This window comes from Typopeltis vanoorti, chromosome 7, assembly GCF_054136105.1.
Source record: "Typopeltis vanoorti isolate ZY-2024b chromosome 7, IOZ_Tvanoo_1.0, whole genome shotgun sequence".
Taxonomy (NCBI): domain Eukaryota; kingdom Metazoa; phylum Arthropoda; class Arachnida; order Uropygi; family Thelyphonidae; genus Typopeltis; species Typopeltis vanoorti.
Genome location: NC_143555.1, coordinates 29012967 through 29037951, shown reverse-complemented (window position 1 = coordinate 29037951; position 24985 = coordinate 29012967). Strand labels below are relative to the sequence as shown.

Below are 24985 nucleotides of genomic sequence, written 5' to 3'. Positions count from 1 at the left end.
GGCCTAATGCCAATTGACTTTCACCTGTTCAAACATCTGAAATCTTTCCTTGGTGGCTGGAAGTTTCAAGATGATGATGAGGTCAAAGAAGCAGTCAATGCGTGGTTTGCGTCACAGGTGATAACTTTCTACGACGAAGGTATACAACTCTTGGTGTCCCATTATGATAAGTGCCTGAACAATGGTGGAAATTATGTAGAAAAGTAGTAAAAGATATCTACTTTAATTTCCAATAAAGTTTTTTTTGTACGTATATTTTTGTTTCTCTGACACCCATCGGAACTTACTTTCTGGATTTCCCTTGTATATACGCACATCAAGGCTGGTGGAGTGATTAAAGTTTCAGCTGATAGTTCATTTTTGGTCTTCATATTTATCAGCCTTATTAGTTATGTCACACATCATATGGATTAATGAGTGCAGAGAACATGTAGATGAGTGTTAAATCACAATGTATTAGATTAAATCACAAAATATTAGATATTTTCATAGTGGTGCAATGTTTCCCATATAGGATTGATTTATTGCACTTTTGCAACAGACCTATAGAGCAGTGTACCAAAATGAAACAAGGGAGGGTTTTTTTTTTTTTGTGTTAATTTCATGGACTATTTGTTCTTGCTGTATTTATCTAACAGTTTATGTTGAATATTTCAAGTTTAAAAAAAAAATGTAATTCTGTTGCTTTAAGCTATACTGCAGAAGACATTTTCTTCATGGTAATTCTTTTTAAGCAGTACATGTGATCCTGCCCTCAATCCTAATCAAATGTCTCTAGAGGCACGTTATAATGAGGGGGGGGGGAATATGATTCAGAATTATTTAAGATGTCCTCAGAAATGTAAATAAATCACAGGACTCATTTAATTTCAAGATTTTATATCATTATATGAAGTATTTAATTTGAAACATATTTTACTACATTAATGGTTGAAATAAACCAATTATTTCATATTTCAGAATTATGCATTTATTATATTTGGCTCTCCTAAAGTTGTAGAAGATGTTCTGAACCATGGAGTAAGTATTTCAGTATAAAGCTGTGCTCTAATAATTACATCATTATCAGAGTAAATTTTGTTCATCTGTATGATATTGAACATATCAACTCCTAAAATAAAAATTAGTAACACACAATTTTTTTAAAAAATATAGTAAGTTTTATGAACTTTTCAAACATTCTTTTTAACACTGAACCTACATTCTGACATGAAAATAATCCAAATAACTAACCCCACCCCCAATAGTATGCTAGTATCATAGGAGGAAAAAGCCAAGAAGAAAGAAAAATGAATATTAAATTTGAAAATTTGAGATTGGTCTTAGAAAATGCAGAGAGAGAGAGAGAGAGAGAGAGAGGTTATTCCACAGGACATTGGTAGAGGAAGGAAACTTGTGATTTTAGAGTTGAAATCTGAGACAGTAATATTATTTTATGTCTTGATAAATGTAAAGTGAAGAGAATTATTAATTATTATATAATGCCAGCCTGGTTGGCTGAGTGCTTGGCGTATCCGCTCTCCAGCCAAAAGGCTGCAGGTTCGAATCCCGCCGTGAGCATGGATGTTTCTGATTGTCTGTGGAAATACTAAAAATGGTGGGCGGTAGATGACAGTGTAGTTGTGGTTCATTATAGTTGGTAGATTGAGTGATGGAGAAGGAGAGTTGTAGAGTAGGTGACTTCCCTCAATGAGTCTTTGGACTCCCAGGAGGTGTCAGGTAATAATAATAAGATCTCCAAGTCTAGAACATTGCTTTAAATCTGGCTTGTAGCAAATGTGGCCTAGCTTCGTTTCTAGTTTGTATTTATTTATTTTTTAAGTGCCTCCGTAGCCCAATTGGAAGAACGACAGTACGTTGTGCCCCTTCGATTGGAAAAGTCCTAAGTTCGATTCTCATTATGATGGGAGGAATCTTTATACGTTTCCAATCGAAGGTGAGTTAGCTGATCTCATACAGAGGTAGCAGGGTTTTTTCATCCAGCATACAGACAAATCGGCCCTTCAGAACACATGCAATTTGTAGAAAAAAAAAACTAGGTGTGGTGGTGGTAGTAGTGGCCAGTAGATGGCACTGATGTTGATGATTGGTAGTAGAGGTTCGGTGTAGTGGTGGAGACGGAGAGTTATACGATAGGGAGAGTTGTACAAAGTGACGCCACCAAGGAGTGTATTATGTCTGTGTAAAAGTGTGAAAGAATGGTAATATAAATATAAAGAAATGATTGGAGCACACTGACTCAGCTTTCCAACCTACAGACTGTGAGGTTTGAACACCAGCGACCTCAGATGTTTGTGATTATCATTAGGGTAGATGATTATCATCACCTGCTGTCAGACAGTTGTAGTTATTGGAGGACCTGAAGTGACTCAAAAAAAATAGTGTTTCGTCTTTAGAGTAACTTGATCTAATATTTTATTATCTATGGTATTACATTATTTATCTATCATTATTTTACTTATTGAGTTTTCTTCATTGAATGCCATTATTTTTACCTCTACTTTTGAAATTCTTGTGATATTGTTTTGAAATTTCATTTAATGATTTTACCGATCATCTTCTGATGTAGCTAATAGAATTTGATCATCGTAAATAATAATGTATCCAGGTGCGGCTTGTACATAGGCACTGCAGAACTGCAGCACCCCCAATTTTTCTCGATATATAAATATATTTATTAATTTATTTATATTTGCTTGTAATATTTTATTTTATCATCAACAATCCTATACAATTCTCTTATTTTGTATAAAAAATAATAAAAATCCATCTTGTAGCACTTAGGAGGGCGAAGAAAGGTAGCAGCACTGTGTTCACCACAGTGTCATATTGCTACGCGGGCAAGCATGTGCATGTCATAGTGAGATGTGAGCTATTACCGTAATGTGACACTGTCCATCGCACAGTTCCACTGTTGTTTATGCCAGTAATAGAGTGTTCGTCGTGTTTATTCCGTCTCTTTAAATATTTGGACCAAAAATTGTAAATCCATTCCTTTAATTATAATTAAAGGAATGGATTTTATTTTAAAGTAATTTTGAATTATACTAAACTATAATTTTATCGATAATAAACAATATTTTTTCATGAAACAAAACAAGAAGAATATATTTTATTTTTAAGTAATTTTGAATTATACCAAACTGTATAATTTTATCGATAATAAACAATACTTTTTCATGTCTCATCTGATGCTTCGTAACCAAATATTTTTGTTTTTCTTATTTTGCGAATGGCTTCAAAAATAGGATCAATATTAAGATCATTTGCTACTTCTTTTGCAGTTCTAATAATATTTTCAAAATATTGGTCTGTTCTGCAAGTATTTAATTCTTGTATAACATAATCAAGATTTTCTGTAATTTTTCCTATATGAAATATCAGATTCTGCATTATTTTGCTTGCAACATTTACGAGACTTAAGATTTCATACCAAACATGAACAGAGCAAATAAATATTTGAAATTAAGTTGTCTCCCTGAACTCTAGAATTGATATCTTTAGTTTCATTTTCCGTAATATCAAAAAGAGCCTGGTAAATTTCCTTGATATTATTTTTAAGTGGCTTTATTGCTTCTACTCTACTTTCCCACCTAGTAGCAGAAGGTGGTTTCAAATTTAAAACACGAATATGTTTTTTTAATATAGCCCAACGCTTCACAGATATTGAAAAATAATTATATAATTCCTGTATTACTCCAAAAAATTTAGTTTCACAGGATATCTTAGCTGCATCATTAACTACCAAATTTAATGAATGAGCAGCACACGGAATAAAAAAGCCCTTGAATTTATTTCAAGGATTTTTTTCTGCAGTCCATTATGTTTGCCTCGCATATTTGAACCATTATCATAAGCTTGGCCACGTAAATCTGAAATGTTAATATTCAATAATTTTAAATAATTTTTTATAAATTGAAATAGTCCTTGCCCAGTGGTATCTTCTACAGGTTGAAAACCCAAAAAATGTTCATGAATTTCTGCTATATTTGTATCTTTATTTTGATTAACAAATCTAATAACAATAGATAATTGTTCTGTGTGGTTTATATCCGGAGTAGTGTCAAGAATTAATGAATAATATTTCGCATCTTTAACCATTTCTAAACTTTTGTTGTATAGCTTCAGAAATTATACGGATGATTTCATTTTGTATTTTATCACCTAAATAATGAGCAGTGTTCCATTTTTGTGATGTTTGGATCTGATGCAATTGTTCTGCCATTATCGAATCAAATTTAGCAAAAGTTTTTACTAACTTTAAAAAATTGCCATTATCATTTTCAAAAAGTTTTTGTGAAGAACCTCTAAAAAGCTATACACTGTCTTGATAAATATTGTATTATGTAGATTAACCATTCTATAACAGATTGCCAATATTTTGTCTCAGTTTCATATAATCTTTGTTGTGTGCAATTAATAATGGATTTCTTGATCAACGACATTTGTGAGGGTGATATTTTTGTCAACCTTCAGAATGAAGGAAATAGGGATATGACAAGAAACGGCAAGGTTGTACATGAAAATTGTGAGAGTGTGAATGTAGAAAATGTGAATGATGGTATAAATGGTTTCTCAGAGAATAAAAAAGATGAGATAGATGCATTGAGTAAGATCGCGTTGTTGAATAGTGCGATAGAAAGAGCAAAACAGCAGCTAGAGTGCATGAACAAAAGTAGACTGAATGAACCAACCAATAATAAAAGGTATGACAGGAAAAATAGACGTATGAATGTGAACATGAACAAAATGAAGGATAGAGTGCTGTATGGAGACTCGTTAGTACGAGGTGTGTTAGTAGAGGATTTGACAAAATCGTACCAACCTGGTGCGACCATAAAGGACGTAACTGAGTCTATTAGAGAGCAAAAGGAAAGGGTGAAAGAAATGATTGTTGTGGCAGGTACGCATGATTTGAAAGGAGATAAAATGGAAATGATAGAAGACCTGAATGAATTGTTTAAGGTAGCAAAAGAAAAGAGTGAGAGAGTTAGAATGATTAGTCTTTTGCCACGGTATGACAGTGAAATGTTTAAAAGGAGGGCCATAATTGCGAATGACTTTATGCGTGGGTTATGTATGACGAGTGGTGTGGAATTTGTGGATGTCTGGAGTGAGTTTGATGGGCGAAAGGATCTATATAAGATGGATGGCTTGCATTTGAATGGTTACGGTGTAAGAAGACTTGAGAAAGTGTTGCTGAATGTAGTGGATGTGCAAATTCAGGGAAACTAGATTTGTTAAGGGGGGGGGAGTAGATATACAGTCCTTATGGAGGCAGTTGAATGTAAGAATGAATATAATATGCCAGAGCAAATAAGGACAACAAATCTGAGTGGGATAGTTAATATAAGACATCAAGGTAGGGTTGGGGCTAAATGGGGGTCTTAAATTCATGTACACTAATACTAGGAGTATTAGGAACAAGAAGGAAGAGTTTTTAGCCATGGTTGGCACTTCCAGACCACAGGTTATAGGTATTAGTGAAACATGGCTGACTGTAGATGATATAACTAGTGGGATTGAATGTGATGGGTATAGTGTGTTCAGGAATGACAGAGAGAATAAAATGGGGGGAGGAGTATTGTTGATGATAGCTGATGAGCTCCTGCCAAGGAGAATAGAAGTTGAATTGCAGGATAGAGAAAAGAGCACATTTGAGGCCATTTGGTGTGAGATTGTGGCTAGCAGAACTAAATATACAATTGGGTGCTGCTATAGACCAGGTGATGGAAAAGATGGTGGTGACAGTATGCACAAGCAAATAGAAGAAATGAGTGGAAGGAGGGTGATTATTATGGTAGATTTCAACTATGGTCGCATTGATTGGAGTGAGGAGAGGACACACGGAAGGAAGGAACTGGATTTTATGCGGTTATTAAGGGATAACTATCTGCGACAGCATGTAATGGAAAATACTAGGGGGTCAGAGAGTGCTTGACCTAGTAATTGCATCTGAGAATTTGGCTGTAACAAATATGACCACATTGCCATAATTGGTGAGAGTGATCATACGTTCTTGACTTGGGAGGTGGCTAAAAGTGTGGAATTTACAATTAAGACAGGGTACATGTGGAATTATCAGGCTGGAAAGTATGACAAGCTTAGGAGTTTGATTGGTTCAGTGCCATGGCATGTACAACTGCAAGGACTAGAAGTTGATAGTGCATGGGAGGTAGTTAAGAAGGGCTTGCATGAAGCAATGGCTGACTGTATACCTAGAGTCCGAATAATAAATCAAGTAGGGGTTAAATGGATGAATAACACCATTAAGCTTGAGCTGCAAAAAAAGAAACAACTATGGAGGGAATTTAAGGAGAAGGGTGACTGGCAGGCACATGAACGGTATAAAGCGCAGGCCAGAAGGGTGACGAGTGTGGTAAGAAAAGCAAAAAAGGATTACGAAAGAACATTGGCCATGCAGGCTAAAGAGAATCCTAAACAGTTTTTTAGATATGTAGCAAGTAAAAGGAAAAATGTACATGGCAGATTGATTTTAAAGAATGCCGATGGTAGGGAGGTAACTGAATCAGTTGAGATAGTTGAGTTACTGAGTGAGCACTTTGCAAGAGTATATCATCCAGGTGGTGACATTGCAGAAACGAATAAACCAGTAGATTATACGGGAATTGTGGTTAATGAAGTGGAGGTGAGTAGTCTATTGCATAACCTCAATGTCAATACATCTGTGGGATTGGATGGTATGCCAGCTCGTGTTGTACGAGAAGCAGCTAAAGAATTGTCAGTACCCTTGACCATTTTGTTTAATTTGAGTCTTGGGTCTGGGTTAGTCCCGAGAGGGTGGAAAGAGGGGAAAATAGTTCCACTGCATAAAGGTGGTTCCAAGACTGCTGTTGTAAATTACCGACCGATTAGCATATCAGGAATCATTGTCAAGGTCTTAGAGAAATTAGTCAAGAAAAGAATACAGGATTGGATAGATGAAAATGGGATATTGTATGGGGGACAACATGGCTTTGTGAAGGATAGATCATGCCTCAGTAACTTGCTCACGTTTTATAACACAGTGACGGCTGAACTGGATAGGGGTAATGGGTTTACAGTGATACTACTGGACCTTGCCAAGGCCTTTGATAGGATACCACATGGAACCCTAATCAGTAAACTGGAGCAGATGGGTATAGATATAGGGTTGGTGAGATGGATAGGAGGGTGGTTGAAGGAGAGATATCAAAGAGTGGTTTATTCAGGAGTGGAGTCTAAAAGATGTCTTGTGACTAGTGGAGTGCTACAGGGCTCTGTTCTTGGACCACTGCTTTTCAATTTGTTCATCAATGATATTGGAAAGGATCTGAGAGGAAATGTTCACTTGTTTGCTGATGATGCAAAGTTGGGTAGAGCAATTGTGAGTGCACAGGATGTCAAAATTTTACAGGATGATTTGGATAGTTTGGAGGACTGGGCTAGGAAAAATGTATGTCAATTTAATGTGGCAAAGTGTAAGGTTATGCACTTTGGGGTGAAAAGAATAGCAGCAGTATATCGCATTGGTGGAACCATACTCCAGGAGATTGATGAGGCCAGAGATTTGGGAGTGTTGGTGGATAGGGAGTTGAAGTTTAGGGGGCACATTGCAAAAGTAACTAAAACAGCTCACCAAATCACTTGGCTTCTGAAAAATACTTTAACATGCAGAGACGAACAAGTTGTTGTTCCTCTGTATCGAGCCTAGATAAGACCCCATCTGGACTTCTGTGCCCAGTTATGGGCACCAGGGTTTCTTCGTGATGGGGAGGAAGTGGAGAGGGTCCAGAGACGAGTGACCAAGATGATAGCAGGTCTGTGGAATGAACCTTATGAGAATAGGTTGAAGATTTGTGGGTTGCAGAAATTGGACGATAGGCGAAGGAGGGGTGATATGATTGAGACATTCAAAGTACTGAAGGGTTTTTATAAGATAGATCCAGAAGATATTTTTGAAAATATGACTGGTGGTAGGAGGACTAGGGGCCATGCATGGAAGCTGGGCAAGAGCGTGGTTGACAAGGGTGTTAGAGCTAGGTTCTTTACTTGGAGAGTGGTAAATGAGTGGAATAAGCTTCCAGAGTCTGTTGTGGGTGCTACGACCGTGAATGAGTTCAAGGCAAGGTATGATAGATACTGTGTGAATGTTGAATAGTTGTTCTTGATATGATGTTAGGGCCTCCCTCGATGAGTCTGTCGACTCCTTGGAGTTTCCCGGAACAATAATAATAATAATAATAATAATATTAGAGTTAGCCACTAGAGGGCTACATGGTGTTGTAGTGTTTGCGATAGCTCCTGAACAGATAAGTGTTATTTTAAGTAATAATTGGTGAATTTGCATAGTATCTACATAGTATTGTTTACTTTTCGTATTTTAGCGTGTCTGGGTGATTTTTGTGTGTTTTCTGAGTACTTTAAATAGTAATGTTGGATCCTACTTCTAAATCTTTACCTTGGATCCGACATGTTAATCACTATGATGTTCTTAAACAATTGATAAGTTGTAAGTTGATTTCTAATTCAAATATAAAGAAAATTTATATTTAAAGACTGTACCACTTTATATCTGAATCAGTTCAAGAATTGAAGGTAAACCAACTCTTAACAACCTTTCTCTTATATGTTGTTATTATATATACTGGCCGAGTATATTTAACTTATTTATCACTCCCACTTTGGTTCGAATATTTTATGAATGGTGCAGTAAAAGAGATTCAGGCAAAATACAACCTTAGACAAACAAAAACAAACATTTAATTTTAAAATCACAAATTTTACACTTAAGATCAAACACTAAATAAGTTATTATAAACACTTCAGCCTTTCTGATAATACTGTCATACACACTCAGACAATGGTAATTCTGTTATCTGTAATACAGTCTTCTCACAGTTCCTTTTGGCTATTTAATAAAGTTCCTTAATGATCATTCACATCAATATCTCATAGTTCTTTAAGTTTTAAATACAATAAAAATTGCAGCAATACCTCTTCACAAGCAAACACTTATAAATTTACACTTTAGCTAATTTCCGCAATAGTTACTGTTAGTATAAGGAAATTCTAGGATGAAACTTACACACTTCTCTGCAAAGGAATATTAATGGTTGGAATAATCTTACTGATAATCTTCTTTCTTCATCAACTTACACACAAACATTTTTTTTAACTGTAAACATTTTTAACAATAAACAGCACTTATTAAAATAAATCTTCTAAGCAATAACTGAATTAATCATCGGTCACAATACACATAAACAAACGTTGTTGCATAAAGTCCTACTGATCACTCATGAAATAAGGCAACACACAATAATTCCTTAACTTGAGGTTTTATATGCACAGTTGTTCACTCTTCCGGCATTCAATTAATTCTTTAGACACTACAATTCTAAACACAGCTAAAGGTAAACTTCAATTTTACAGCCTCTACTATTCCCTAGTCACTCGATGCTTTATTTCAAGATTCTGTGTGTCCTTGACAGGTTGACCTTGAAATTATATCTCAATTCAAGTATTGCTAGTCTAATTAATAGTCTCTCAGCTGTTTTCCGTAGCTATAATTGTTATTCTATAACTTATTAGCTAACTGCATCTCGACTAGTAGACTTTATTAGATGCTTGAGTGACTTGCCGACTCGCTATTATCGCACTGTAATTCCCGATGCCGAATGCTCCGATTCCAACCTAATGCCAATCCTCTCCTTTCTCTCTTTAGTAATCTAATCCGTTGTTCCTGCCTAAATTGTTCTCGTGATGTAAAACTCTTTTCAATAAACCTTCTCTTCACGTGGTGTTCCAAAAACATGCTCGCTCACTTACATACGTCTCCATGACAACCAAATAAAACATAATAAAATTGAGCTATTGCATAACATTAAACTTCTACAAATAGCAATAAATAAAGAATATTTACATTTCAATTAATGTGCAGTTAAATTATCAAATACAAGTTCTTATAATATTAATATAGTAATGAATAAAATAGCTTAATAATATTTAATACAGTTTTTTCATTATTAATACATATATCTTTGATTAAATAATTAAATAAGGTTAAAGGTAGTTATATGAATATTAAATTATAAGCAAGTGAATTACATTAAATAATATTTACAAGTCTAGCCTATGTGATGGAAGATCATGTTGGATTCTGAAACAAATAATAATTACTCCAATCTCTATATAATCAGAATCCAACAGTAAAGTGATAGATACAATTATCTGTGCACATGGCACATGAATAATGAATGAATGAATAATGCCGGCCTGGCTCACCGAGTGGTTAGCATATCCGCTCTCCAGCCAAAATGCTGCGGGTTCGAATCCTGCCATGGGCATGATTCAGAATCAGTGGTGGTGGTTGGCGGTAGATGGTGTTGAGGTAATTGTGGTCACTTGGTGGATAATTAATGAATGAGTGGTGAAAGCAGTTGTAGAGCAGGTGCCCTCCCTTGATGTCAAATAATGATAATAATAATATTTCGCCTCTTTAACCATTTCTAAACTTTTTTGTTTTATAGCTTCAGAAATTATACGGATGATTTCATATTTTATCACCTAAATAATGAACAATGTTCCTTTTTTTTTGTGATGTTTGGATGCGATGCAAGTGTTCTGCATCATCGAATCAAATTTAGCAACAGTTTCTACTAACTTTAAAAAATTGCCGTTATTATTTTCAAAACATTTTTGTGAACCTCTAAAAGCTATACACTGTCTTGATAAATATTGTATTATGTAGATTAACCGTTTTATAACTATAACAGATTGCCAATATTTTTTCTCAGTTTCGTATAATCTTTGTTGTGTGCAATCAATAATGCATTTCTTAATCAACGACATTTTAAGTTTGCACTATTTTGAACACTTTTTAATGTGTGCGGAACTTGTCTCGTGTATTTTTAGTATATAACCCAAATGTTGCCAATCGTTACAACCGCATTCGTTAGTAAGTTGGGAATTTTGACTACCAAATATTTTGCAATAATAACAGAAAACCAAATTTCGCACTTCTGAATAAACTAAATAACTTCGTAAACGTTTTTCACCATTTGCTAAAGTTCAATAATAGTATGAATCGGAAAACTTCGGCAATATTCCTCTTTGGGAAATTCTTTATTAACTATATGATGCGGGCATGCTCAACTAAACAATCTCTAACTTTGGTAGTTATATGATTCGGCTAACCTGGATCATGAACATTAAAATTTAAAGTAAAATTTGAAGTTTCGTGTTTTGCTGAATCGGAATCCAATATTTCTTCTGCTGCAACTTCTGTAGACAGTCCAGTCAGGCCAGTTTCATCTTCGAATGGAACATTTGTTTCTTCATAGTTATCTTGTGTCCTCTCTTTTTTTCTGTAGTAGAGCTGCATGGAGTACTTGTTTCATCAGAACTTTCTGTTCTTCGTTTTTTATGTGGTCCTGAAGTTAAAAATTTATTCAGCGATGCAGTCAATTTATGTTCGAGTTCTACTCGTTGCAATTGTCTTTTCCTGTTTTTTTGCACCAGATTTTACGCCAGGCTTTTTTTCCGACATCTGGGGGTTAACACATTTGGTTAGACTTTAAAATAAGAAGAGCGTTAAAAGTTGTCCACCAAAATAAATAATTGCTGAAATTTTCCCTTAAAATTATTTTTTAACCCATATTATTTTTAAGGTGAATGGCCCAAAACTGACTATTTTTTTTTACTACAGAATTTGATTTTTCAGATGTTTTGAAATTAACATGCAGAGATATTAGGCACTGATTGATTTCTCAGTGATATTTATTTAATATTTTTTACATTCTGGTAATTGTTTAATAATTAAGAAATTTCTAGAATATTAAAATTATTTATTAAAGAAATTAGTAAAAGGACCCCAACCCCAATGTCTTCCAACCAGAACAAGAACAAATATATAAATTAATCTCTTATTAAAAATTATTTATTTTCTAGACTTCTACCCAACATAAGATAAAAATCTTTTGTTTTCAAAATAAGGTAATTAACTAAAATGAAACAATGAAACTGATTTTCAAACTTAGCTAAAATATAATAGACATACTTACTTTATGTGAATAATAATCCAAATTCACAAAAACAAGTCAAAAATTGTTTAGTCACTTAAACACAGAATACACAATACACTTAATATGTTTCCTATTCAAAATTGAAATGACGCTGAAAAAATGTAAGTAGTGCATATTTGGATAGACGCTATTTCGTCTATCCAAATTCGAAGTTGAATTTAAGAAAACGAACATCGTACTATACACCTATGTTTCAGACTAAATATTTGAATAGATATATCAGTGTTCTGAAACTTCAGATATCTGTATACCCCCCTGTCTTTAATTTTTATTATTACCAAGTACCTTTTCAAAATACACTTATCAATTAAGTATAGTCTCTGGGAAAAATCCCATGTTACTCCTCTTAAACACTATTATTATAATTACGGCTATTATAGCCTGTTTTTATTTAGGAGTGTCCCTTATTTAAATACATGGGTATATATATTTAGGGCATTATTGATGAGTATAGAAGGCAATTAAGGTTGAATAAAAGAGGTGGAAAAATTTGGTACATACCTTTTTTGTTTCTACGATGTCTTCCACTTCCATGATCTCGCTGATGGTTGTTTACAAGCGGGGGAGAGAAGAGGAAGGACGCGTGGGGGTGTGTTTAGATGCGGGAAAATAAGTTTGGATAACTCGGTTTAATATTAATAATATATATATAAATGTATACATATATTATTTTGAATTAGGGCACATTTTTGTGGGGGGGGGAAAGGGGAGGAAGGGTAAAAACCCTGCCCCAGTTGCCACAATAGTTTTACCCTTCCCCTCCGCCCCCCAAAAAAATGTGCCCTAATTCAAAATAATATATGTATACATTTATATATATATTATTAATATTAACCCTGGTTATCCAAACTTATTTTCCTGCATCTAAACACACCCCCACGCTCCCTCCCTCTTCTCCCCCCACTTGTAAACAACCTTCAGCGAGATCATGGAAGTGGAAGACATCGTAGAATCAAAAAAGGTATGTACCAAATTTTTCCACCTCTTTTATTCTACCTTAATTGCCTTCTATACTCACCAATAATGCCCTAAATATATATACCCCTCTTGAGTATTGATAGCCAATGTATTTAAATAAGGGACACTCCTAAACAAAAAAAGGCTATAATAGCCATAATTATAATAATACACTTATCAAAATAATAATAATAAATAAAAATATATTTTATTGTAAATGCCTGTTTTATTTCAATTTAGATGTACATTTAAAACAAAAAAATGATTTATTTTTAATAGAACAAAATTTATAAAGATACTATACATATTTACTTAATATAAATAATTTATCATCAATGAGACAAGTGAAATTGCCTATTTCTATATCTATATTGCTATATTGCTCTCTTTTGTGCGTTTTATAAATCCAGTCTTTAACAATGATTCATACTTAAGAATTTGAAAGCTAAAAAAATTACCGTATTTACTCAACTATAACTCGCACTTTTTCCCCAAAATGAAAGCTAAAAAATCATGGTGCAAGATATATGCGAGGATTTTCGGAAACTAATGTTTTCAGAAAAAAAAACTGAAAACGGGTATGACCTACCATCTATTCTCCATCACTACTTCTGTCCTCGAGAGTGGTTTCCTCGTGTGCAATCAAAGTTATCTACCCAAATAGAGTCAACTTCTTTCGCATCATATCAAGCAAAAATTACCAGTAATTTAAGACTTGACATATGTAATGAACAATACTTGACAAATTACTAATGAGAAGTGAAAGATGTGCACGATTGTAGGCCAGCAGAGAAAAAGCAACTATTAAGAAATGCATATGATTGGTGCGATATTAACAAAAGATCGCGCAACCCAAACAAAACAAGCTGACAATTGAATTGAAATACTAATTCTCTTAAACCGATTTCCATAATATCTGAAATGCATTCACTATATATTTCTTAGTTTTAACACATTCATGATGAGGATAGTGTCAAGTAAAACCACATGTTGCACCTGCAACATGTGGTTTGCCTCAGTCTATACAGCAATTTCTGTTAGAGGGAAGATGTGATTATTAGTTAATGTTTATATATTCTCAGTTGTCTCTTATTACACTATTTGTTGAGAAATATATTACACAGTCTGCAAATGTCTGTGAACCTTATTCAGTGACATGATAAAACTAATTGCTTTTCGTGTTTTTGCAGTATAGTTGCTGTTGTGGAGGGCGTATTGTTTACTGCAGGGAGTAAACAATACTGTTTACTGCAGGGAGTAAAATGTGCAAGTCGGGGGCGATAGTGATTCGCAATTTGAGTAGGAGAATTCATTGATAATATAATTTAATATATATATATATAGGCTATAAAAGTTTATGAAATTCACATCGTATGGTACTTTATGGGTTGTTTCCTTAAGTATCTAATAAGTGGGTTCTAAAATGTTTAGTTTTAGTATGCAGGACAGTAATTTTTTTTATTAATAAAATATAATAAGCACATATTTAGCTGTCAATGGGAATGGCACCTTTTTTATTTCCTTAACTAAATGCTGTATTTTTGTAAAATATCATGTTGCCATAATACGGATGAACGAGCGCCCTTATTAAGCAGTGCCGTTAGGCAGGCTGCCTCTATGCTACACCCTGTCGATGGTATGACTTCACGGTCTGTCTTAAACTAACAATTTCCAATAAAAATATAATAAACAATCGAGAATATTTATACAATTTTCGCTGAGTCGATGCATACACTGTGAAATAAAATCTGTGGTAATATTGATAACGTTTCACTTCAAACAAATTAGAAAAAACTGGTGATATATTAAGTTAAAAATGTTGTCAGATTATTTAGAGTTCATAATAATTTGAGTGATTTAAAATTTCCTATTTATTGCATTAACTATAATTTGCAATTGTGATATTTATATAGTACAATATAATTGAAGAATAAGAAAATTTGTATATATATATATATATATATATATTTTATTTCCCGTCATGAAATGGCACCCCTATCTTCAAGCACCCTTGTGCGTTGTACAATCTGCACAACGGCATGCCTCAGCCCTGGTAGCAGGTACAAATGATTTGAAAGGAGACAAAATGGCTATGAGTGAGGATGTGAAGGAATTGCTTGAGGTAGCAAAAGAGAAGAGTGAGAGAGTTAGGATGGTGAGTCTGTTGCCGCGATATGACGGTGAAGAGTATAGGAGAGCCATAATTGCTAATGACTTTATGCGTGAAATTATGCATGACAAGTGGTGTGGAATTTGTGGATGTGTGAAGTGAGTTCGATGGGCGAAAGGATTTATATAAGATGGATGGTTTACATTTGAATGGATTTGGTGTACGGAGACGTGAAAAGGTGTTGTCGAATGTAGTGGAAGTGAATGTGCAGAATCAGGGAAACTAGAGTTATTAAGGGGAAAGGGAAGTAGATATGCAGATTTTAGGGAGACAGTTGAGTGTCTGAATGTGTGTAATATGCCCAAGTGAGTACGAAAGACCACGAATCAGAATGGGATAGTTAGTATAAGGCATTAAAATAGGAATGGGACAAATCAGCTTCTGCAATTCATGTATACTAATGCTAGAAGTATTAGGAACAAGAAGGAAGAATTTTTGGCCTTGGTTAGCACTTCCAGGCCACAGGTTATTGGCATTAGTGAAACATGGCTGACAGAAGATGATATAGAGTGCGAGTGGGATTGAATGTGAGGATATGGTGTGTTCAGGAGTGACAGGGAGAATAAAATGGGGGAGGAGTGCTATTGATGATAGCTGATGAGCTACAGCCAAGGAGAATAGAAGTGGAACTGCAGAATACAGAAAAGAGCACATTTGAGGTTATTTGGTGTAAGCTTGAAACTAACAGAACAAAATATACAGTTGGGTTCTGCTATAGACCAGGTGATGGAATAGATGGTGGAGATAGTATGCATAAGCAAATAGAAGAAATCAGTGGAAGGAGGGTAATTATTATGGGTGATTTCAACTATGATAACATTGACTAGAAGGAGGAGAGGACACATGGGAGGAAGGAAGGAATTGGATTTTATGCAGTTATTAAGGATTAACTATTTGCGACAGTATGTAATGGAAAATACTAGGGGTCAGAGAGTGCTTGACCTTGGGAATTTTATCTACCAAATATTTCAATAATAACAGAAACCGAATTTCGCGATTCTGAATAAACTAAATAACTTCGTAAAAGTTTTTCTCCATTTGCTAAAGTTCAATAATAGTATGAATTGGAAAACTTGAGGCCAGATTCATCTTTGGTAAATTCTTTATTAACTACTTGATGTGGACAATGCTCAACTAAACAATCTCTAACTTTGGTAGTTATATGATTCGGTCAAATACCTGGATCATTAACATTAAAATTTAAAGTAAAATTTGAAGTTTCGTGTTTCGCTTAATCGGAATCCAATATTTTTTCTGCTGCAACTTCTGTAGACAGTCCAGTCAGGTCAGTTTCATTTTCGCATGTAACATTTGTTTCTTCATAGTTATCTTATGTGCTCTCTTTTTCTGTAGTAGAGTACTTGCTTTGTCAAAACTTTCTGTTCTTCGTTTTTTTATGTGGTCCTGAAGTTAAAAATTTATTCAGCGATTAAGCCAATTTATGATCCAGTTACACTCATTGCAATTGTCTTTTCCTGTTTTGCACCAGATAACTTCTTTGGCTTTTTTTTCCCACATCTAGGGTTAACACACTTGGTTAGACTTTAAAGAAGAGCGTTAACAGTTGTCTACCAAAATGAATAATAATTTCTGAAAATTTCCCTTAAAGTTATCTTTTAACCCCTTAAGCGACTATTATTTTTAAGGTGAGTGGCCCAAGACTGACTATTTTTTTTATTAAAGAATTTGAATTTTCAGAGGTTTTGAATAATATATATGCTTACATTTTAGGTATTTTTTGAAAATTAACATGTAGAGATATTAGCCACTGATTGGTTTCTCAGTGATATTTATTTAATATTTTTTTATATTCTGGTAATTGTTTAATAATTCAGAAATTTCTAGAATATTAAAATTATTTATTAAAGAAATTAGTAAAAGGATCCCAACCCCAATGTCTTCCAACCAGAACAAGAACAAATATATAAATTAATCTCTTATTGAAAATTATTTATTTTCTAGACTTCTACCCAACATAAGATAAAAATCTTTTGTTTTCAAAATAAGATAATTAACTAAAATGAAACAATTTAACTGATTTTCAAACTTAGCAAAAACATAATAGACGTACTTACTTTACGTGAATAATAATCCAAATTCACAAAAATTTACTAAACAACAATAAATATATTTTATAAAACAAAAGGCAACCGCACACTGTACAGTACTGTAACGCACAAAATGAAATGCTGCAAAAATACACCAAAAAAAGTATCAAGAAAGGGCCAATTAGAGTATTCGTAAACAAACTTAGATCATCCAAAGAGTTTTATAGCTCATAAATAACCTATGTTTATTAATTCAATTTGACCCGCGGCAGCCTGATGCGCCGATAGTCTACCCCTCATATATACGGGATTTTTAGCTATGGTCCCTTAGCTGATTAATATGTTTATAATTTATAAACTATTATCTTTAAAATTTTATTTGTCTATCAAAAATCCAAAAATAAGTACACAAAATCAAAGTCAAATATTGTCCAAAGTCACTTAAACACAGAATACACAATACACACAATATATGTTTCACATTCATAATTGAAATGACGCTGAAAAAAAATGTAAGAAGAGCATATTTGGATAGACGAAATAGCATCTATCCAAATTCAAAGCAGAATTTAAGAAATCAAACATCGTAATATACACCTATCTTTCAAACCAAATATTTGGATAGATCAGTGTTTCTGAAACTTCAGATATCCACGTACCCCTTCTTTAATTTTCATTATTACCAAGTACCTTTTCAAAATATCCTTATCGAAATAATAATAATAATAATAAATAAAAATATATTTCATTGTAAATGTATGTTTTATTTGAATTTAGATGTACATTTAAACAAAAAAAATATGATTTTTTTAATAGAACAAAATTTATAAAGATACTATACATTTTTACTTAATATAAATAATTTATCATCAATGTGACAAGTGAAATTGCTTATATCTATATCTGCTATCTTGCTCTCTTTTGTGCGTTTTATAAATCCAGTCTTTAACCAATGATCCATACTTGAGAATTTGAAAGCTAAAGGAGAGTGTGTTTCAGATACTGAGTACTCTGGACGTCAGTAAAGCTGTGGGACTGGATGGTATTTCACCACGAGTTTTGAGAGAATGTGCTAGGGAATTGACAGTGCCTTTAACATGGCTTTTCAATGAAAGTCTGGCTTTGGCAAAGGTGCCCAGGGAATGGAAGGAAGGTAACATAGTGCCATTGCATAAGGGTGGTAACAGACTGGAAGTGTCTAATTATAGGCCAGTCTGTGTGTCATCAGTAGTTGTTAAGATCTTGGAGAAAGTAGTGAGGGACCGTATACAGCATTGGGCAGATGAGGGTAATGTTATCTGTGAGAATCAACATGGATTTGTGAAAGGACGCTCTTGTTTTAGCAATATGCTAGCCTTTTATAATAAAGTTTCAAGAACATTAGATGAGGGAAAGGCATATACTGCAATTTTCTTAGACTTGGCGAAGGCATTTGACAGGGTGCCACATGATAAGCTGATATTTAAGTTGCAGCACATGGGTCTGGATGTCAGATTGGTCAACTGGATTCAGGATTGGCTGTCTGATAGGTATCAGAGAGTTGTGTATGGTGGAGCAGTTTCCAGGAGGCAGAGGGTTACAAGTGAGGTCCCACAGGGCTCAGTACTAGGACCTATATTGTTTAACCTTTATATCAATGACATAGCCAGTGGATTGCAGGGGGATATTCAGTTGTTTGCAGATGATGCGAAGCTGGGAAGGATTATTAGTAATAGTGCAGATGTGGTAGCTCTGCAAGAGGATTTAAATAAGCTAGATAGATGGGCAAATGAATGGGGGTGTCAGTTTAATGCAGCAACATGTAAGGTCTTGAGGTTTGGGAAACATCGATGGGATGCTGCATACTCTATGGGAGGAGTTATACTGGAGGAAGTAGGGGAGAGAAGATATCTGGGATTGATGATTGACAGAAACCTGAAGTTTAGGGGACATATTGCAAAGGTGGTGAAGGTAACACAGAGGATTGCTGCTATTATGAGAAGGACACTGACCTGCAGAGATAAGAGGGTTATCATTCCGTTGTATAAGTCTCTGATCAGACCACACTTGGACTATTGTTCTCAGATTTGGTCCACAGGATTTGAAGGGGATAAATTAACTGTGGAAAGGATACAAAGACGGATGACAAAGATGGTTTCAGGGCTGTACAAGGATAGTTATGAGGATCGGCTGAGAGAATGTGGACTGCAGAGTTTGGTGGATAGAAGAAGGAAAGGTGATATGATTGAGACTTTTAAACTGTTGAGAGGTGGTTACAGGGTTGACACTGGGGAGTTCTTTCGCTTGGTTGAACAGCAGAAAGGAGTGATGACAAGAGGCCATCCCTGGAAGTTACGAAAGGAAACTGTGAGCAAGAGGGTAAGGAGTGGTTTCTTTGTGTGGAGGGTGGTTGAGCCGTGGAATGCATTGCCTGATGGAGTGGTGGGAGCAAGAACGGTCAGTGAGTTTAAAGAGTGGTATGATAGACTTTGTGTTTCTCAGGGGGGGGGACCTCCCCTCGATGAGTCTTGACAGACTTTATGTCTTAGGAAGGATCTCCCTCGATGAGTCTTTTGACTCCTTGGAGGCCTGAATAATAATAATAATAAAAAAATTACCGTATTTACTCGACTATAACTCACTTTTTTCCCAAAATTAAAGCTAAAAAATCGTGGTGCGAGATATATGTGGTGATTTTTGGAAACTAAAGTTTTTCATAAAAAAAAAATGAAAATGAGTATGACTTACCAAGAGGCTTCTATTCTCCATCACTTCTTCTGTCCTCGAGAGTAGTTTCCTTGTGTGCAATCAAAGTTATCTACCCAAATAGTCATCTTCTTTCCCATTATATCAAGCAAAAATTACCAGTAATTTAAGACTTGAGATACGTAATGAACAATCCTTGACAAATTACTAATGAGAAGTGAAAGATGTGCACGATTGTAGGTCAGTAGAGAAAAAGCAACTATTAAGAAGTGCATATGATTGGTGCGGTATTAACAAAAGATTGTGCAACCTAAACAAAACAAGCTGACAACTGAATTGAAATGCTAATTCTCTTAAACCGATTTCCATAATATCTGAAATGCATTTACTATATATTTCTTACTTTTAAAAGGTTCATCACGGGGTAGTGTCAAGCAAAACCGTATGTTGCACCTGCAACATGTGGTTTTCTTCAGTCTATACACCAGTTTCTGTTGGAGAGGAGATGTGATTATTAGTTAGTGCTTATATATTCCCATTTGTCTCTAATTGCACTATTTTTTGAGAAATATATTACACAGTCTGCAAATGTCTGTGAACCTTATTCAGTGACATTATAAAACTAATTTTTTCCATGTTTCTGCAGTATAGTTGCTGTTGTGGAGGGTGTATTCTTTACTGCAGGGAGCGAATACTCACTCCCTGCAGTAAACAACATTTTCTGTTCCTTGCAGAAAATATATATATATATAGACTATAAAAGTTTATGAAATTCACATCGTATGATACTTTATGGGTTGTTTCCTTAACCCTTCAGAAGTCGCATGAACATTTTAGGAATCAATGGTCGTGCACGGACTGTCATTCCGCACTCTTTTTTTTACAAAATTGAAGGTGTTTTGAATAATAAGAAATAAGCATATTGTAGAAAAAAGATTATTTATTCAAATTACAACTTTGTAAGAGAAAACAAAATAAAAAAAAACAATTAAATGTCTGAAATAGAACTGCATATGCTACATGCTACATGTGCAATAAATGTGTAGAACTGGATTAACATAAATAAATAGAATAAATAGATATATATGTATATAAAAATATATTTCCTGTGTAAATATATAAGCCTGTATGTAAAAATATAAATAATTTACAAGTACTTACCAATTTTAAAAATTTTGATGACTGCTATAACACTAAGGGGCGCTTGGGATCTGTGACTGCGCAGTGTCTCAGTGGGAACAATTGTTATCGCATCAACGTAATATTCTACATTAACATATCTCCTGCCTATATACGAAGCTACATAAACGCACAACCGGATTTAATCAGCTGCTTTAGAAATATACGCAAAAATGCAAACATGCGTACTCCCAGTCCGTGCATGTCCTCTGTAGGGTTAAGTATCTAATAAGTGGGTTCTAAAATGTTTAGTTTTAGTATGTATGACTGTAATTTTTTAATTTTTTCAATGGGAAGTGGTGAATTTTTTAATTTGGTAAACTAAACACTGTATTTTTGTAAAATATCTTTTTGCCATAATACGTCTGAACGAGCGCCGTTATTAAGCAGCGCCATGAGACAGGCTGATTCTATGCTACACCCTGTCGACGGTACTGGGCAAAGCACAACATAAGAATGAATTCATGGTCTGTCTTGAACTAACAATTTCCACTAAAATTATAATAAATAATTGTGAAGATTTATACAGTTTTTGCTGGGTCGATGCTTACTCTGTGAAATAAAATCTATGGTAATATTGATAATGTTTCACTTCAAACAAATTATAAAAATCTAGTGATGTATTAAGTTAAAAATGTTGTTAGATTATTAAGAATTCATAATAATTTGACTGATTTAAAATTTCATTTTTATTGCATTAACTATAATTTGTAATTGTGATATTTATATAGTACGATATAATTCAAGAATAAAAAAATTTATATATATATATATTTTTTTAATTATTATTTCTTGTTTTGAAATGGCGCCTCTATCTTCAAGCGCCCTTGTGCTGTGCACAACCACACGGCTCGGCCCTGTTTCATTTGAATCATGTATGGTTTCTGTTTTTAAATCAGTGCATTTCTGCTAGTGTTACATAGTATGGGAATCTTGTATTGAAGAAAATTTGAAGCTCAGTTGATAGTTATTTTCCACTTTATTTATTTTTAGCTATTTTGGTTTAAATCAAATTTTTGCCAATACCATATAATAATCAGAGTTTAATTCGAAGCCTCAATATGCTCTTACATATAGGATTAAATCAGCTAATTTAAAATTTGCAATAATGTAGTCAATAACTGACTTACTATCTTCTGGTAAGTCAATAGACTACATATATTTATGTATTTCTTTATTTTTAAATGCTAACGCTAAGTTCATTATTCTCGCATCATTATAAATGACAAAAAGAGAAGTAGATGAGGGAAAGGCATATTCTGCCATTTTCTTGGACTCTGATAGGGCGCCACATGATAAGCTGATATTCAAGTTGCAGTACATGGGACTGGTTGTCAAGTTGATCAACTGGATTCAGGATTGGCTGTCCGATAGGTATCAAAGAGTTGTGTATGGTGGGGCAGTTTCGAGGAGGTATAGGATTACGGGGGGGGGGGTCCCACATGGATCAGTACTGGCACCTATATTGTTTAACCTTTATATCAATGACATTGTCAGTGGATTGCAGGGGGATATTCAGTTGTTTGCAGATGATGCGAAGCTGAGAAGGGTTATTAGTAATAGTGCAGATGTGGTATAGTATGCCCACAGATACGGACCCTTAAACACTTCTGCACATGGAGAATCCATTCTGATAATAGGGTAATCAATCCATATTGTGGAATGAGTGTTTATTATTACACACCGGAAAATTAACTTCTCTTTTATGATCATTGTAGTTTTTAAAGTGGTAACCATTTTGCTTGTATAACAGTTGGAAAATTTTACATATAAAGCACGTGATTTCGCGTGTTGGTGACCAATTCGTACCTCGTCTTATTTCTTTCTCCCCTTCAACATGAATTGACCCTTCTTGGCACTGAGCCAATGACAGCTCTCTAAAGTGTGGGCGTACTATAGCCCTGCAAGAGGATTTGAGTAAGCTAGACAGATGGGTAAATGAACGGGGGGGGGGGGGGTGTCAGTTTAATACAGCAAAATGTAAGGTCTTTAGGTTTGGGACACATCGATGGGACGCTGCATACTCTATTAGAGGAGCTATACTGAAGGAAGTAGGAGAGACAAGAGATCTACAGTTGATGATTGATAGAAACCTGAAATTTACGGGACATATTGCAAAGGTAGTGAAGGTAACACAGAGGATTGCTGAAATAATGAGAAGGATGCTGACTTGCAGAGATAAAAGAGTTATCATTCCATTCTGTAAGACCATGATCAGACCACAGTTAGACTATTGTTCTTAGATTTGGTTCCTCAGGATTTGAAGGGGATAAAGTAACTGTGGAAAGGGTACAAAGTCAGATAACAAAGATGGTTTCAGGACTGTACAATGTTAGTTATGAGGATCGGCTATGGTAATGTGAACTACAGAGTCTGGTGGATAGAAGGAGAGGTGATATGATTGAGACTTTTAAACTGTTGAGAGGTGGTTACAGGGTTGACACTGGGGAGTTCTTTCGTTTGGTTGAACAGCGGGAAGGAGGAGTGATGATAAGGGGCCATCCCTGGAAGTTACAAAAGGAAACTGTGAGCAAGAGGGTGAGGAGTGGTTTCTTTGCATGGAATGCATTGCCTGATAGAGTGGTGAGAGCGAGAACGGTCAATGAGTTGAAGGAGTGGTATGATAGACTTTGTGTTTCCTAGGAGGGACCTCTCACGATGAGTCTTGATAGACTTTATGTTTCTTAGGAAGGACCTCCCGCGATGAGTCTTTTGACTCAATGGAAGCCTGAATAATAAATAATAATAATAATAATAATAATAATAATAATAATAATAATAATTTGTATCCATTTTGATTACACAGATCTTCACCAAATACTCTTATGTTTGTTTTTATTTTTGTTTCCTATTCTGGCATTTAAATCTCCTGCAAGTAGTAAATAATCTATTTTATTTGTTTTATCTGACTTTCTGCAGTCTTTGTAAAAGGTTTTACTGTTTTCTTTCCCTCTTCTGGTGCATATACCCTTATTATTGTCATGTGACCTCTTAATATTTTGAGTCTAATTTCTGTTAGTCTTTCAGTCCAGTAGTTATAATATACAATACTATTCTTCATAGGTTTATGTATCATTATACTCTGGAAAGTAAATACTTTTTTCTAATGTTAAAAGGGTTATGTGCAATATTTGAACACTATATTCCTTTCATTGTATAACTTTACTAAAATTGAAATCCTTTTATTTCTTTAATATCTTACAACCTGGCATTAACTTCTTGTCTATAATAGCATAGTTTTCTTTAGCATTTGCGTCTAGTTTTGAATACATTTTATCTCATGTCACTAATAAACCTGTCACTTTATTATAAAAGGCAGTCACATTACTAAAACAAAAGCACTCCTTAACAACTCTATGCTGACTCTCACAGATAACTATCCTCATCTGCCCAATGTGGTATAAATGATCCCTCACTAATTTCTCCAAAATTTTAGTACTTCCAGTCTGCTACCACCCTTATGCAATGGCACTATCTTACTCTCCTTCCAGTCCTTGGGTACCTTTCCCATGGCCAGACCTTCACTGTAAAACCAGGTCAATGGATCCGTCAGTTCTTAATACATTCTCTCAGAACCAGGGGCGAATGCTGGTCTTGAAATTCACACTTGCTCTTGTTATCATTCAGGCAGTGATTGAAATCTGATTATCGGAATAATGAATTACAGGGAACCCTCGTATAACACGGATGTTAAGTTCCATAGAAATGCTGCATTATATAAATCGCATTATGCGAGACTCAAATCACATACAAAAAGTAGGGTTATGTTCCGAAATCGGTTTATTTTTAAAAAAATTATATAAACAACAATGACATATCCAACAAAAATATATTTTTATTTAATTCAGGTAATTCATGTAAGTTTAGAAAACATAAAATAT

General features: G+C 34.5%; 1 protein-coding gene across 2 annotated transcripts in view; it reads left to right on the top strand.

Annotated features, from left to right (window-relative positions):
• Positions 1-24985, top strand: part of LOC150104544 (ras GTPase-activating protein-binding protein 2-like) — a 284999-nt gene that overhangs the window by 223911 nt on the left and 36103 nt on the right. For both annotated transcript variants that reach the window (XM_090395758.1, XM_090395757.1), the window contains one exon: positions 961-1020. In XM_090395758.1, the coding sequence (XP_090251884.1) occupies positions 961-1020 (60 nt within the window). The remainder of the gene's footprint in view (positions 1-960; positions 1021-24985) is intronic.